The sequence below is a fragment of the Pararge aegeria genome, chromosome 10 (assembly GCF_905163445.1).
Source record: "Pararge aegeria chromosome 10, ilParAegt1.1, whole genome shotgun sequence".
Classification (NCBI taxonomy): Eukaryota; Metazoa; Arthropoda; class Insecta; order Lepidoptera; family Nymphalidae; genus Pararge; species Pararge aegeria.
Genome location: NC_053189.1, coordinates 2951782 through 2966096, shown reverse-complemented (window position 1 = coordinate 2966096; position 14315 = coordinate 2951782). Strand labels below are relative to the sequence as shown.

General features: G+C 36.7%; 1 protein-coding gene across 1 annotated transcript in view; it reads left to right on the top strand.

Annotated features, from left to right (window-relative positions):
* Positions 1–7497: 7497 nt before the first annotated feature.
* Positions 7498–14315, top strand: part of LOC120627085 (rootletin) — a 34398-nt gene continuing 27580 nt past the window's right edge. Inside the window, exons 1-7 of the mRNA XM_039894931.1 lie at positions 7498–7724; positions 8523–8688; positions 9107–9316; positions 10251–10424; positions 10947–11083; positions 11914–12028; positions 13395–13500. Coding sequence (XP_039750865.1) covers positions 7552–7724; positions 8523–8688; positions 9107–9316; positions 10251–10424; positions 10947–11083; positions 11914–12028; positions 13395–13500 — 1081 coding nt within the window. The 5' untranslated portion in view covers positions 7498–7551. The remainder of the gene's footprint in view (positions 7725–8522; positions 8689–9106; positions 9317–10250; positions 10425–10946; positions 11084–11913; positions 12029–13394; positions 13501–14315) is intronic.

Genomic DNA, 14315 nt, shown 5'->3' with positions numbered 1-14315 from the left:
CACATACCGCTATGCTAAGCATTTCTGTACGGGTAAAATCTTGGGCAAGCAAGTTTTGTTGACCATTTGAAAAGTTTATTTTGTGTATAGCTTCTATATTATATTATTTTAATAGTTTTTTTGATAATCATTATTGGAATTGATTAATGGTTTGACTTTGCAATACAATAGTGGGTCTTTGACCCCAATGTCATACTTGTCCAGAATTATAATAATTTAATTAATATAAACATTGATTAAATGTGTTACTAATTTTTAAGTTCACTGTACATAAAGAAGTGAAAAAAAACATGAACGGAAATAGAGTTTTTCAAATTCCATTGCTTTGAATTTTACTTCTGTCGGCAGTCCTTATTTATTATTAAATAATAATATATAGATAACTAAGTGTATACAATTTTTATATACACTGTGACGAATAGTTGACAATTGACAACAATTCTAAGGAATTCGACCGTAGCCGGCCGGCGGCGCCGATGATTACCAGAGATATCAAAATATCTCGCCTTTCGTGTCACCTCTAACCTTATCACAAAATACCGTAATCCCTGTAATCAAATAAGTACTCAGATACTTACCTTAAATCATAATAATTTTTATACGACCATTAAAGTTATGTAGATGTTTTGATACCAGCAATAATGGTAGATAATAATAGATTTTGAGACTTTCCAACTATTACTTAAGTACTTAGATATCAATCTTATAGAAATACAAGCAGTCACCCGCGACTTCATCCGCGTATGAGTCAACCTTAAACCATAGACATGGGCTGTCGTAGCTTTTTCTAAACTTTTAAACAGGAACAATTCCGTCCGCTCAATTTCCGTTTTGCAACATTTTTCATTGATGCTCTGTTCCGAAGCATGATCTTATATAGTCTTTGGGCTTCCTCGATAAATAGACTATCCAACACAAAAAGATCGAATTAAAACCAGTTGTTCCTGCGACTAGCGCGTTCAACCAAACAAACTCTTCAGATTAGTAAGTATATACTCGAAATCCAATTATATACCTACCTACCTAAATAACAGTAGCGTGCATACAGTGTATTTTAGGGTAGGCCATTTGTATCTCGTACAACACCAACTCTTAAGTTTTTAATAAAACTGTGCCATAGATTTTCTCCATTTTATATCATCTGCATACCTTGTGCATACCCTGTATGCACGCCCCTGCTAAATAGTGTAACCCAATAAAACTTACCAATGAAATCTATTAAGAAAATCTATTAAGTCTATAGATTAAATAGTTTTATAATAATATATAGTAATAATACATAATGTGTAGGTATAAAACCATCCTACATTTGAATCCAAGACCTCGACAAAATAAGTCTGCGGAATGTAAGTGAAAAACATAGAGAGTGTGTAAAAGCAAGTTATATTGAACAAGACTTCGAAAAGTCGGCCCCCTGAAAGTGAAGTCGAATTCCTCACCACTAACTGTTTCTCCTTTTATATTTATATGTTTGTTGTTGATAGAATTTATTGCGGTCAATATTATTTGTAAGTAAATATAACATACCTATGTCTATCAAATCTGAACGGTTATCCAGATTGTTTTTTCATGTGACTTAGTATTATTTGATGAGGATCTATATTGTAGATCTTCGCAATCAGTGCAATTGAATAGTACATAAGCTTCAGCAAGGTCGAGTACCTTGCTGAAGCCTATGTACTCTCTCTGCTTTATTAGAAAATAAATAAATATACCATGACAATACACACAATACTTATGATTAATATTTTTATGAATCGTCTTCTTCTGGTGTAGGCGCTAGTCCGTAGACCACGCTCCTTCAAGATCTTTCACTCCTCGCGACATTGATTCGAACCGGCTATCTTCTTCACGTCATCCTTCCAGCACATTTGTGGCCGACCTTGAGGGCACTTTTCTCCCCATGGCTTCCATTCGGCGAGACGTTTTCACCAAGAGTTCTCCTTGCTATATGTCCGAACCACGTCTATATAAGATTTTTGTGAATAATATACATAAATACTTATATTATACATATAAACACCCAACATTGATAAACATTTTTGTTCATTACACAAACATTATACAGCTGTGGGTGTGGGTGGGTGGGTGTTTTGGGTGTGTATCGAATTGAAAGCTTTATACTCAGAAAGCAGGATCGCTGCCTACTGCGACAATCAAGATGATGATTCTAATAATAGATGGCCTATTGGCGAATTTTGGGCATCCTATTACCGGCCTACTAAAGGGTAACTCCTCTCAGAATGACGAGGGTTTAGGCCGCGGACTACAGCCGATGGCCAAGTGCCGATTGGCAGACTTCACACATCTTTGAGAACATTACGAGGAACTCTAATTCATGCCGGATTCCTTAATATAATTTCTTTCACCGTTAAAACATATGACCTTTTTAATTGTCGGCGTAATTAGGGAATCCAACTTTGTCAACTTGAGAGGCCGACGCTTTAACCACTAGGCTATCATAGCTTTGCAGCGTTATTAGAATGTAGGTAGGTACATAGTTCTCATTATTTCTAGAAATAATGAAACAAACGGATGTAACTATGTCTTGAGTTACTTTATAACTTGCAGATGTTGACTTTACAATGACTTAACAACTATTCATTGTAAAGCCAACATCTCCTGAGGATGCTCTGGTTTCGGAGCGAAACGTGCGTAGAGGGTACATTGCCGAGGTTCTGTTTTGTGTGGAGTATGCACATTGAAGAAATTATAAATTACACCATACAGATTCTCCTGCTGTTCGTGGAGTATAGCAAATTAAGCTTAATTTTCATAATAGATAATTCGGTTGCTTTGTTAGAACGTGAAGGAAGGACAATATTTGGTGAAAAAAACAGATGTTCCTGTAAACTATCCTTGGGAATTTTATATTTTTCCAGGATCAAAAGGAGCCTATGTTACTCTCCGTCCATTCAACTAACTCTATGCTAAAATAAAGTCGATTGGTTGCTTAGATAGGGCGATAAGGAAAGACAAACAAACAAACACATTTATAATATTGGTATGGATTAAGCGCATGACGTAACCATTCAATATTATGACATTTTTATTACTTAGATATGTTTATTTAAAGTAAAAACCTAATATTTCTAATTGCTCTAAGCTGGCGAGTTTATTCACCTCACTAAATTGCATTTATTCCGATGTAGGCGGTAATTAGATGCCTGGGCCCGATATCCAGTATTCCTATTTCCCTACCACCGTTTCACCACCCTACGGAAATACGGGAGTCTACTTTAGTTTGTGGTTAAACTCGGCACATTTTCATCGTTGTCTTGCAAAAATAAAAAGTAAAATAAAGTAAAAACTCTTTCGGCCGCGACCTCGTTTCGTTTTTCCCGCTTTTTTGTGTGCAGATTTGAATCTGAGATAGTGTAAAGTGTTGCAAGTTGCAATTTAACTTTTTAAATGTCTTTTGAACTTAGACATTATCCTTTGGAAGTGAAACACAAGAAAAAAGTAAAAAAGAAGGTTTATTTCCAAGTAGGTGATGCAAGGCAAACTTTTTTTATAATTAGGTACTTGGCTTAACAAGACGACCCATTAACCCATTTCTATCAGGCTGTAAATACTAAAGGGCCTTTTTCATAGAAGAATTATTATGCCCGTTTCCACTAACAACGAACAAAGCATTACTTAAATATGTAACGTAAAATCAAAGAATTTCCTATGCGGATTACCTTTTGCCAAAAGATTTTACCTGAGACTATTGCCACAAGGTGTGGTATTTTTTGTTTTTGACGTGACAACGTCTTATAAATTGGTTTTCCGGGTGATACTTCAAGAAACTGCGTTACGCTCCGCTCACGTTATGCGCTCACAATGAGAGCGAGTGAGAGGCACGCGTCCCTTCCACTCGGGCATGGTTAGCCCGCCTAAGAGCGAGAGAGACAGACATAAAAAGTGAAAGGCACGCGTCCCTTTGTAGTAAACGCTGTTTCATTGTACGCAAATGTATTGCAAGTTATTGTATGTATATTTGTATATAAATACGTATGTATGTGTAAAGGTAAAAATAAAATTTTGTTAATATGAAATTCAGTGCGAGATTCTTTGTATAAATTAATGTTTTAAATATAATTCTTTGTATAAATAAATGTTTTAAATTGTTACTATTATTTCATCCTTCTTCCTACTATACGAATGAATATTCACATTAAAATTATTTTACCACTCAAAGTCGTTGTCACGTAAAACTTTCGCCCGTATACCGACTTTACAGGCAACCAATTTTTTTATCATATTTTGTATTATGTATTCATTTTTAGTGTACTATATATTATTTTTATTAAAAAAACCGAATTTATATTTTTTTCATCCGTCAACTTAGTATAAATTTTTCAAAGTACGTACTCGTAACTTAAGATGGCGCTTTACTTCATTAGTCGTTAATCGGTGAAACGTTTTTTTTTTCGCTAACACATAAGGCATCCGATTTAAGCTATTCCAAGTTTTAGTGAAAACGGGCATTCGTACCTCGGCAATATCTTGCCTAATAATTACAAATTGCACCCTCTTGTGTCGTCGATCGGAACTATTTAATCGAGCGAGCAAACATAAACAAGTGGAGGGCCGGCCGGCTTCGTGAAGCAAATCTATAATTAATTAAAAAATGCTTTAAGTTGATATCAGATTGTTCGTGTGATCTCTGGTTATTAAGTATTTTTCTATATAGTTTATTATACGTTCAATTAAGTTAATTTACCTATATTTTCTAGGTACGACTTAGGCTATAAGTGGTACGAATTAGGCAACTAGACGCCTTAATCGTACCGAAGGTAGGTATATTTTAGAAAAACGTTAAAATACCTATTTTAATAAAAGATTTTCAAGTTTCTATGATTGTCGATTAAAAACCAACTAAGAGGTTCAATAAATGTAGATTTTTTTTTTTATATTTCAATCGAAATGCATATCACAGTATTATTTCCTCAGGAGGTACGATTTAAGCAACCTTACCCTAAATGTATGCTGTCTATACACAAGTGTGAAACTAGTAGTGCAGCATCAGAGGTATCACTACTAAATAGCCGAGTTATGAGGAAATAAATATACTTCGATAACACAGACATCGCCATCTAGCCCCAAAGTAAGCGTTGCTTGTGTTATGGCTACTAAGATAACATGCATATTTTTATGAATAATAGAGATACATAAATACTTATAATATAGAGATAAACACCTAGAAACTGATAAACATTATGTTCATCACACAAACAATTTCCAGTTGTGGGAATCGAACCCACAGCCTTGGACTCAGGAAGCAGAAAGCTGCCCACTGCGCCAGTCGGCAGTCCACGAAATGCCTCTTGTATAGTACTTGATTAGATTTCGCCTGGCCTTCAAACCTTCAATAGTAGCACAGAGGACGCTGATGCTCGTTCTGCGTTATATTCCCTTAGTCGCCTCGTACGACAACCACGGGAAGTGCAGTGGTGGTGACAACTGTGTTTCGATTTGCCGTCACAACATTTCAAAGGCTTTTACTTTATTCTTCAATAATTCTGCGTATACTTGCGCGGGAGGAAATGATGAATTCAACTGAATCGTTTATGTATTTTTCTTGTTTTAGTTGCCAGCGAGGGAAGGTTTGACAACGCCTAGGAGCGCGCGAGCTCCTCTCGGTAGAAGACCGACGGGAACGTTACCACATCAGCGTATTAAGAAGGAGGTGAAAGAGGTAATTACTGATAAGGTTTTTGAAGTAACTTATCGTAACCATATAAATTTTAGATAATGATACCTATAAATGAATATCTTAAATCAATCTTTGTTTAAATATCCCGTTCGCATGGACTGATAGGTATATTTATTTGTCTATTACCTACTGTGAGGTAATAGCGACAATGCATTCGTAAATCTGCGAGGTCCACACGCGCCCTGGATTTCGAAGCCTACAAAAACGTTAGCATTTTATTGTAGCCTGTATTCACTTCACAAGTGAAACTGTGCAACTTCTATCACGTGTACTGCATCTGCAAAATCTGGTAGGACGCTTCGGCCTTGGCTAGTTACCACCATACCGACAAAGACGTGCCGCCAAGCTATTCAGCGTTAAGTTAGGATGTATTGGCTACTTGTAGGTACCTGGAAAACCTTCCCCTTACAGGTTAACCCATGACCATCTAGACTGAATCATCACTGACCTACTAAGTACCTGGAGCGATTGCAGTCAAGGACTAACTTGTAGTAGTGAAGCAATCGAGTAGTTTCGTGAAAGGACTCGTCCGGGGAAATATTACCGCGATGCTTGTTTCTGCCGCAAAGTAGCATTATTGCAATGTTGTGTTCCGACCTGAAGGCCTTGGTTGTCGCTGTCATTACAGGCATATGAGGATTAAAACCTACGCCTCATGTTGATCGGCACAGGGCGGCACGTTGCAAGACGTGTTTCTGGCACGCCCTGCAAAGTGTTGCTCTGCTTATAGACGATAGTTTTCCACTGACAATCAAAAAGGCCGGTTCCTTTCAATCCTTCCGCTAGTATTCAAATTTACTATTTCTAGAAGGTGCCGGAAAGTCCGCCGGAGATGGAGTCTCCAGGGGGCAGCGTGAGCAGTGATCTGCGTCGTCAGAACGAGGAGTTGCGCGCCCGGCTCGCTGGTGAGAGCGCTGACCATAGGCGGAGGCTTGACGCTTACCGCAGGTCGCAGCAGGGGCAGGCTGCTTTGGTTTCCCGGCTTCAAGCAAAGGTAAAACTGAACTGTACTTATAAAACTATTTAAACAAATTTTCAACAGGTGAGGAAGTACCTGATATACGCTTAATGCCAATGACCCCTGAGGCAAAAGTCCTGGTCGACTTTATTTCACAATCTTTTAATTTAGCTATCTGTGTAGTTGTATCTGGTATTTGGGTTAAACTGAGCTAAGAAGAGAACAAATGGTGTCATGTTAGGAAATAGCATTACATCCTTTATTTTATGCATTTGAAGCTCCCGCGCTATGCCCGACTACCTTAAAAAAGTTGCTGGATGAGAAAGACGGAGGATCCTGTATTGTGCCACGTTCTTGGAATGGCCTATGTTCAGTGGATTCTTGTACCCTGTTGATGATGATTATATATTATGATGAAACTTTAAGCGTGCTATGCATGTTTATGATATAAAATAAGAAAATCCTTGTTAAATAAGACAACTTTAGGGTAGGCCATTTCCTTCCGCATGCATGCTGTAGTGTGCACGCCTCAGCTTAAGACAGGAACCAACAGAAAATCAATTTTAAAATGAACGCAAGTTAATGTATTTCCCAGTTTTAGAACGCTCTGTAACTGATTACGATGTGTCAATGTCATTTCAGTACTGTCAATTGCAATAGCCACTTTGTTTACTGTTTTGTTTTCAAAACTTAACAAGGAATGAGTCAATCAAAAACCTTGCTATTTGTGCTATTTTACTAAAGACAGAATTATCATTATCATACTTACTCTCTCAGTGCTATATTTTTATTGGTGAAGAAAAGTTTTCGTCCGTTAGTTTGATCTCAAAACCGTCTCACCTGCTCAAAGGTTCTCCAATACAAGCAGCGATGCGCAGAGCTAGAGAACCAAATGCTGGAGACAACACCTCGCAGCGAACCAAGTTATCGTCAGCCGGTCAGCAAGATAGCTCTCCCGGCTCCATCTGCACTCTCAGCGGGTACTTCATCCACTTCGGACCGTCGGGACGAGCGGATTGCGGACTTGGAAACTGCCTTACGAAGACTTGATGAAGAGAAACGCAAGTAGGTCCAATTTATTTGCCAGTAACGGTAACAAGCCACGGCAGAAGCAAGACCAGAAAAGTTGAGATATCATAAATTTATAAATTTATCCTCCTGGCTGACAATAGAGCCCAGGATCTCTTAATTATAAGACCACTTTATAAATATCAGTTTGAACCTACTTTCAGAAAAGACAAAAAGAACAATGCTGTTATAACTAACATTACTTTCTGCAAAGTTATATGTATGTGTTATATTTGTCTTTTTATCAAAACCTCTTTATTAACTACGCACTTTAAAGCCTGTTTCCTGTTTCTAGGTATGGTCAAATATTTTGAGTATTAATAAAATTAAATTAGTGATTCTTTAGTATAAATAAGAATTTAGCTGTCTTTTGTTGTGTCTCTTCTATCTCTCTCTCTCACTCTCTCTCCCTCTAAAAAAAATTACATTCTACAGCTTGGTGCTGCATGAAAGAATGAGACAAACCAAACTGATCTTGTGCTATGTGGTGACAGCAGATCAGAATACATTTGTCACCACCCTCTTCTTCTTGCGGTTGTCATATAAAGCGACTAAGGGAATAAAAGTAGGAACGGCCAGCAGTGTCCTCTGTTCTACTACTACCATCTACTACGATAACCAACTTGGCTGCCCAGTGTGATGATTATGTACAGCCCCTCCTATTGGGAGATACTTTTAGTCCAGCTGTGGACTGTTATAGGCTATTGATGAATGAAAACTTATTTTAAGCCAACCTAATGTGATGCTAACCAAACATGATGAAAATGTACATCTTCTGTATTGATTTTTAAACAGATGCGAGAAACTGGTATCACAAAACAACCTATTGCGTGACCAACTCGAGGAGTCCCATCAGTTGAATGAAGCTCTTACCAATGACCTGCAGAAGCTCACAAATGACTGGGAAGGTTTGAGGGATGAGATGGCAATTAAAGAGGATGAGTGGAAGGATGAAGAACAGGTATTTTTATTACTATAACTAGCTGTCGCCCACATTCTTTTGTCTGTTTTTATTAGGTTTATTTACAAATCCCATAGGTTTAGTTTTCCTGTGATAAAAAGCCTATGTTACATTCCTATCTTAGCTGATTGGTAACATAAATTTCATGAGAATATTTGACCTTTACCTCAATATTTGCAGAGTACTGCTATAGTATATATATATACACACTATATTAATATCATGTTTTTATAATGTTAAGTGTCATCTTTCATTCATTTGTCTTATAATTATGAAACTACTAACAAGATGTTAAATAAATATATAAATAATGAATAAATAATATTTTACAATTATATCAATAAATTATAGATGTATCTAAAATATAAATACCGTATATTATTAGTGTTATAACATATTTAAGAAATATTAATTTTAGGCATTCAACGACTACTACTCAAGTGAGCACAATCGTCTTCTACATCTCTGGCGAGAGGTGGTCTCGGTCAAGCGTTTCTTCTCAGAGCTTCAGACCAGTACTGAAAGAGATCTGTACAAAGTGAAGAATGAGATTGAATCCGCTTCTCGTGACCTTGTGGGGACGTTGAGTGGTTATGCCATTACTGCTTACGCTACTCAAGGCTCTAAGGTAAGCCATTGGTCAAAAGTTCAGTAATTTTGGAACTAGAACAATACTTGCATATTTCTCTATCTAATGCAACTAAAAATTTTGGTCAAATTTGACCTCCAAAGAGTTTTTTCTGCGATACGGAACACGCCGCGCTTCCTGTACAGTAATTAGAGTAGTATGATAGTAAGTATATAAATATATACTTACTATCGTTGTTTGGTTGTAGGGAATAGTAGTTAGTGAGTAAGTTAGGTAAGTTATAGTGAGTCGAAAATAAACATCCGTTACTAACGATTGCGTTTATTTCACTGTTTTTGGTAAGTTTGTTAAGATCTGAAGTCGACACCGCAACTATGTAATGTGCGATGTCAGCGTTATTGCTGTAACTACGCTCTGGTTTTGGCCATACAAATATATACTTAAATCGTTTGTGATAAATATTATTAGTGAATGAAGTTGTAAAAACGTTTCAAAATGTGACGTATCAAATTCTAGTCAGTTCTTCGAAAATATTCTTCGATTATATCCAATAGCTCAGGCTTTTGCCTGAAGAAAGAACATCATCTTCCAAATAATTATATCTAAGTATTAAAAACTCAATCAGAGGCGATTGCGAAATCACAGGCATACTTTTTAATTCAATTCCATTATCATTATGTGTACTATTATACTTTTCAGGAAGAAACTTTAAACCTATTAGAATAGTGTTAAAATTGTGATAAGCATTTCTCCATAGGCTCTCCTCCAAGTGATTCTATATGTTACGGTTCTGAGCTTTCCTCGACTGTATAATGCCTGCTGTCTCCTAGGTACCATGAACCTAGCGCTTGGTCTACCCCGTTTTATTTTTTAGCCATTCCTAACTACCCATTCTGTCAAAGCTTTGGTTCATTTCTTGCGTTTCTCGCGAAGCCTATATATTAGTTCAATAAATAATGAACACTTTATAAAGTTCCAGCCTGAATCACAACACCAACAGGGTACTACACAGCCTACCTCAGGTTCCACAGCAGAAGGTCTTCGCTTGGAAATGCATACTATCACATCGCAACGCGATACCGCTCTAGCAGAACTTCGTGAACGTGACAATCGTATACAACGGCTATTGGGCGAACTGCAGGGCTTGGTAAGTGCTTTAAAGATTTTTATCGGCTGAATGAACATGAATGTTTTTCAGTGTCTGGGTGTTTATGTGTAAATTATAAGTATTTATGTATATTATTCACAAACATATTCATCAGTCGTCTTAGTACCCATAACACAAGCTACGCTTACTTTGGGGCTAGATGGCGATGTGTGTATTGTCGTAGTATATTTATTTATTATTTTTATTATTATTATATATCTTTTAAAGTGTTCATATTTATCTTTTTTTTTATAAGGTTAATACACTACCGCTTAACCACAATCTCACCTGATGAAAAGTGTAAATGTGGCCTAAGATGGGTCGCGCTTGCTTGTAGGACATGCCTTTTCACTATTGTTTTAAAGATACTCAGGTTGTAAGAATTAGGGGACACAAAACTCGAAAGGGCGTTCCAAGCCGCAGCCCCCCCTGGGCCCTGGTCAGGGGACCCAAAGCCTGACCTACTAGTCTATCAACGTTTTATTATGTATTTTTGTGTTATTTTCTCTTCTGTTATCGTAGGAGGAGCGTTGTGAATGCGCCGAGACATTGTGCTCTGAAGCAGGAATTATGCGTTCGGCCCTGGAGGAGGTTGCTCGGGCTCTCATACAGGACTCTGAAGCCGATGCCGCTCCGCAACATCTGCATCTGTCAGAACGGTGCGTGTTGCCCTACATTGTATACAAATTACTTTGCAGATTTCGAAATTCCTCTACGTTGCGTGCGAAATTATAATTGACGACCTTTTTAAATTACATCCAGGGATCAGACAATCGCTAATATTAAGAATAGAAACCCTTCTTCTTCTTCTTTGAGTCCTTCAACATCTGGTGGTGCATAGGGCCGAGACTACTTTTCCCATCCAGACCTATCCAAAGCTGCAGACTTAAGCGTGGTCCAAGATAAGCTAGAAGCCTTCATTTTCGCTTCCAGAGACCACTTTGCCTTTGGCCTTCCACGTTTTCGTTTGCTACATACAGAACGATACATACAGACTTACATACGGAGTAACTTTTAATTTCTAATACTTAATTGTCATTCTTTTTAAGCCAAAGATGCGTTAGGCATTAAAAAAAATCAGACTTAGCTAAATGGACGACTCTTATTTGGAAAAAAATAAAGAATTTTAGAGTGATGGACATTAGAAAGTCAAGTTTCCTTATAAAGAAATCCTTATTCCAAAAATCACCTACATCAAGTGCCTAATGATTACGGCGATGTGACTTTATGTAAACATTAAATCTGTTAATAGGTTACAAGAGAAATAGTTTTGTAAATCGCGTAGGACTCCTTTATTTCCAGGATGAAGAATTTCTTCAAGATCGTTTGAATCACTTTCGCATTTATAAGTGGCCCTTGTCTTTCCTAAAGTTTCCTTATTTTGTGAAGATTGGCTTGCATCGAAATAACCCTCATTTATATATTGCTGTCAAATTTATAATTGACAGTTACACTTCGATACCGAAGATAAATATAATAACATGTCCAGATCACCAAAACGCGGCGCACCGTCATCGGGTAATGCGACAGCGTTCGCCGAGAGCACCATCTCAGCCGTACAAGCCGCGTTGCACAAATATCAGATACAGATACACGAGTTGCAGGTAAACTATACAGTTGTTCTAAAATATAATAACGTGCACAAATCTCTAAAGTAAACTATAGTGCGGCCATTTTATCCGTGGACCAAATGACAGAATCAAATGTTTCTTTATTAATATAAATGTCTTTTTATTCTGTCATTTGGTAAAAAGCGAAGGGGTAAAAAACTATTTAGTCATCTGTAAAAATTATAACAGAAGATTACAGAAAATTTTTACAGTCTTCTATAAAGAACACATTAAATATTAAAATAACTTAATCTAAAATGTTAACGACCTGCCATTTCCTTATTAACATTTGGTCCGTTGATAAATTTGCCATACATTAAATTACTGATTCAATTATTTAATTAGTGTTAATTGTTAAGAAAATAATCAATTTTTATTATGTGTGTTTTTATTTATTCTATCAGACTTGTTTATAATTCAAGTTATTAAAAATACAGTCTAATTGTGCTGTTATAAAAAAAATATGCGCAAAACAAAAACCAAAATAATGTAAGCAAAATTCTTAAGTAAACTTAAGTAATGATTAACAACTAGTGAGATTGCAACAAGTTAACCCTTGACTGCAATCTCACTTGGTGTTGGTGGCATGGGCGTACCCACCTTCTGGTTTATTGGCAAGAGCCAATAATATATTTTATATAAATTATATATAATAACAAATTTAATAATAAATTTTATAGGTCAGATTGGCCACGGCTGTTTCGTAAAATCTTTTTAGAGGGCCCTCTATAGTCCATACTGAAGCCAAAAATGTATGTTTTTTTTTTCGTCTGTCTGCCTGTATCTTAGCATACATTTTGATGCTCCCTGGAATGGGGTACGCACATGGTTGGTGGCAAGTAATGCAGTCTAAGATGGAAAACGGCTAACCTGTTCGAGATATAATAATAATAATAATAATATTTGTTTATTGTTCAATAAACATAGGTACAATTTACATCCGCACAATATATACCTATATATACTTATATTAATGTTATAATTAACACGGATATACAGAAGTCAACTGTCCCTAAGCTAGGTATAAACCTGTGTTAAAGGCGACAGTGCTCTCCTTATATATGGCTCATTTAGAACAAAAAAAAATGAAAGATATGAATTCGCAGGTAACGCTGGTAATCACATTTGTACTAGGTTTCATATTTTGAACGTTTTAAAGATATGGCAGTCATTTTAAACTCACATCCCTTACCGGTTTCTACGCGAAATCGTAGCATCATGTCTTTGTCAGTAGGTTCGTATCTAGCAACGATCCACGCTCCTCTTTCTCATATCAGAGAGGGATTAGAAAACACGATCCTAAACAATGGTCCACTGGTAACGTTATGTCTTCTTTGTATTAAACCTGGTTTTATTTTAGGTGAAATTGCAAAATACTAGAGAGCAACTTCTGACCAGTAGGAAGCACTGTGAGGCGGCGGACAGCACTATAGGATCTCTGGAGAGCAAAGTTCAAGACTTGCAAGGTAAGCGTGATGTACTAAGGTAAGCATAATTCTTGACCGATGAATACCACCGGCAACCACGCCCTTCAGAACGGAACACAGCATTGCAACAATGCTGTTCAGCGGCACAAAAAAGCACGGCGATATTGCCTTCCTTCCTTTCCTTTTTAGATATAATAATGTTTATACTTTATTAGTCTCTTCAATGGGTAGTTGGAATAAAGACGAAATTGCGTTTCTCGTGAAATTACAAGAAACAACATTTAGAGCCCTTACTTCAGGTCTTTTAAAATCCAATCATTTCTTCTTAAAATAAACTCTTAAATGTCTTTTTTAAATGTCACTTATTACTGAAAAAACATTGGTGACTTTAAGAAAAGGTTCGATATATGAACTCGAGAAAAGAGTTCTTTACATAGATATAATGCAAAATCTATTTTAGGTGTGTGTTGCAAAATAAAATTTAAACTATGTAATTAAGAATAGAACTAACTATACGCTTATACATTCTACAATATTGTTGCTTTACTGCATCACTAAAACTAATTTTAAAGCCTTAGAGTATCAACAAGAACTATCATAACACGGGAACCCATATGAGTGTGTTGCTCTTAATATTTGGCGCCATATGTTACATTGGGCTTTATTTAAAGAAACAACGTAAGCTTATAACATTACAGAATATTTATTGGCACAATAGGATTCCTACCATTTACTTGATATACTTATAAGAATTTCAGTGGGTTCTCGCACACTCAATGGATTCCCACATCCGGCACTTAACACCACTTAACTTGCACGACGGCCGTCAGTCGGCAGCGACCCTGCTTTCTGTG